The sequence below is a fragment of the Bison bison genome, unplaced genomic scaffold, assembly GCF_000754665.1.
Source record: "Bison bison bison isolate TAMUID 2011002044 unplaced genomic scaffold, Bison_UMD1.0 scf7180017849819, whole genome shotgun sequence".
Lineage (NCBI taxonomy): Eukaryota > Metazoa > Chordata > Mammalia > Artiodactyla > Bovidae > Bison > Bison bison.
The window spans coordinates 1-1,858 of NW_011480392.1; the positions used below are offsets into that span (position 1 = coordinate 1).

General features: G+C 64.1%; 1 protein-coding gene across 1 annotated transcript in view; it reads right to left on the minus strand.

The window, feature by feature from the left end:
- Positions 1–150: 150 nt before the first annotated feature.
- The window catches only part of LOC104994326 (protein jagged-2-like), a gene marked incomplete at both ends in the record, with an annotated part of 15,055 nt that continues 13,347 nt past the window's right edge, over positions 151–1,858 (minus strand). Inside the window, one exon of the mRNA XM_010847855.1 lies at positions 151–194. Coding sequence (XP_010846157.1) covers positions 151–194 — 44 coding nt within the window. The remainder of the gene's footprint in view (positions 195–1,858) is intronic.

Below are 1,858 nucleotides of genomic sequence, written 5' to 3' on the forward strand. Positions count from 1 at the left end.
GGTGTGGCAGGTGGAGGAGCCTGGCGAGGCAGACGGCGGGACCGGCAGGGCGAGGGCCACCCTGGGGCACAGGGGCTGTGCCATCTGGGCTGCCCTTTGCAGCCCAGCCAGGAGTGGTGGAGGCCACACTGCAGCGGAAACGAGCCTCACCGTCCGGGAGGGGGTGCCCATGTGGCCGGCGGTGTAAGCTGGGCCTGAAGAGGCATGTGGACAGGCCTGTCCCTACACGACTGGGCACCGGGCCACCCGGGCCAGGCCTGAGTGGGGAAGGGGGCTGGTGGCAGGCGGGGAGGGTGGGCAGGCTGCACACATGTGCACACAGGGGCGTGCAGTCTCCCCCAAGCCAGCAGCGTCCTGTGAGCTCCCCCCAGGCCCCTCAAGGTCACAGGGTTCCCCCAGAATGTGGGGGGCCACTGGCACTGCCCATGGCCACGTCCTGACGGCCAGGAGGGGCCTGGCCCTCCCTGCCGCCACTCCTCTCTGCCTGCCCACCTCGAGGGACACCCTGCCAGGCTCCGACCACCAGCCCTGCCTCGCCAGTCACGTGGGCCTCCCGCCACCCAGCTCTCCGGTCTAGGCGCTTTGGGACCGTTCTCCCCCGACCTCTTCACAGCACAAGAGGCTTCTCCTCTGACCTCTTCTTCCTTCGGCAGCGTCAGAGTGGCATTCAGTTCTGTTTGGAAGTGGCACTTTGTTGTTTCTAGAAACTCCACTCATTTCTTTTCAAATCCACTCAGCAGGGCGAGCGGTCTTGCTCGAGCACACCCAGCAAACAGGCTTTGTGCTCTGGGTCCGGGCATCCGAGGGGAGCCTGCAGCCACCCAGGCCCCTGACCGCTCTGCCCCAGGGGCTGAGGCGCCCTGCGGGCCAGGGTCTGGGCTGCGGTCTGTGTGCCGGCTTGGGCAATCACTCACGAGGAGTAGAGCACTCCAGGACAAAAGGCGCTGGTGGGGTTTCTCCCAGGAACCCGGAGTCCCGAGTTACATAAACACAGTGGAAAAGGAGCCTGGAAGCTGGCTATCCTTCTGGTGGCGCGAGTGCTCCGCGAGCATGAGCTGGCATAAACCCTGACACGGTGAGCAGCCTCACCGACAGGCACGGAGCCAGCCCGGCCCACCGCCCCGAGGCCGCTGGGCTGAGGCCCGATTTGCCCAGCCTTCGGAGCCAGGAGTCACGCACGGCTTTGCCCTTGGGCTGTCTAACTTTGACCTCATTCATTGAAATCCTGACAGCGCTTCATTGCTAAGCGACTTGACACCATTGACAAAGCTCTTTCCACGTGTTCTCAGCTCAGACCAGAGGCAAAATGCCTCTGTCGCCCCATTTCCAACAAGGCATCTGTCAACAGCATGGACACCCACGTGTTCACAGACGTGGGGAACCCGAGGGGCCCCGGGGTAGGGGTCCCTGGCGTGGCCCGCCCCCCGCCCCCCGGCCCACTCTGCATAACAAAGGAACAGCACCTGAAGAACAAGGGAGGCCAAAACGTTTAAGTTATTAAATCAAATATACAGAGTGATTCATTTAATATGTACATATGTACAGAAATGCACTTTCACGAGGAGGGGCGGCCGGGGCCGGCAGGTGGGCAGCAGCCAGGTGCCCGCGGCAGACGTTGACAATCGCGAGGGAGAGTCTGTGAGAAGGCACTTGTCACAAGCGTCAGTACTGCCGCCGCCCGGGGGACGGAGCAGTCAGGAAGGGCACTTCTGAAAGCACAGTTGAGAGATCTCTGGAGCGAGCGTCGCGGGCAGCGCAGGCGAGGACGGCGGGCCGGAGGGGTGGGTCTGCCCGCGGCCTCAGGCCATGCCAACCGCCACGGGCCCCCTGGCGATCCCCAGCCCCACCGCCACCGCAG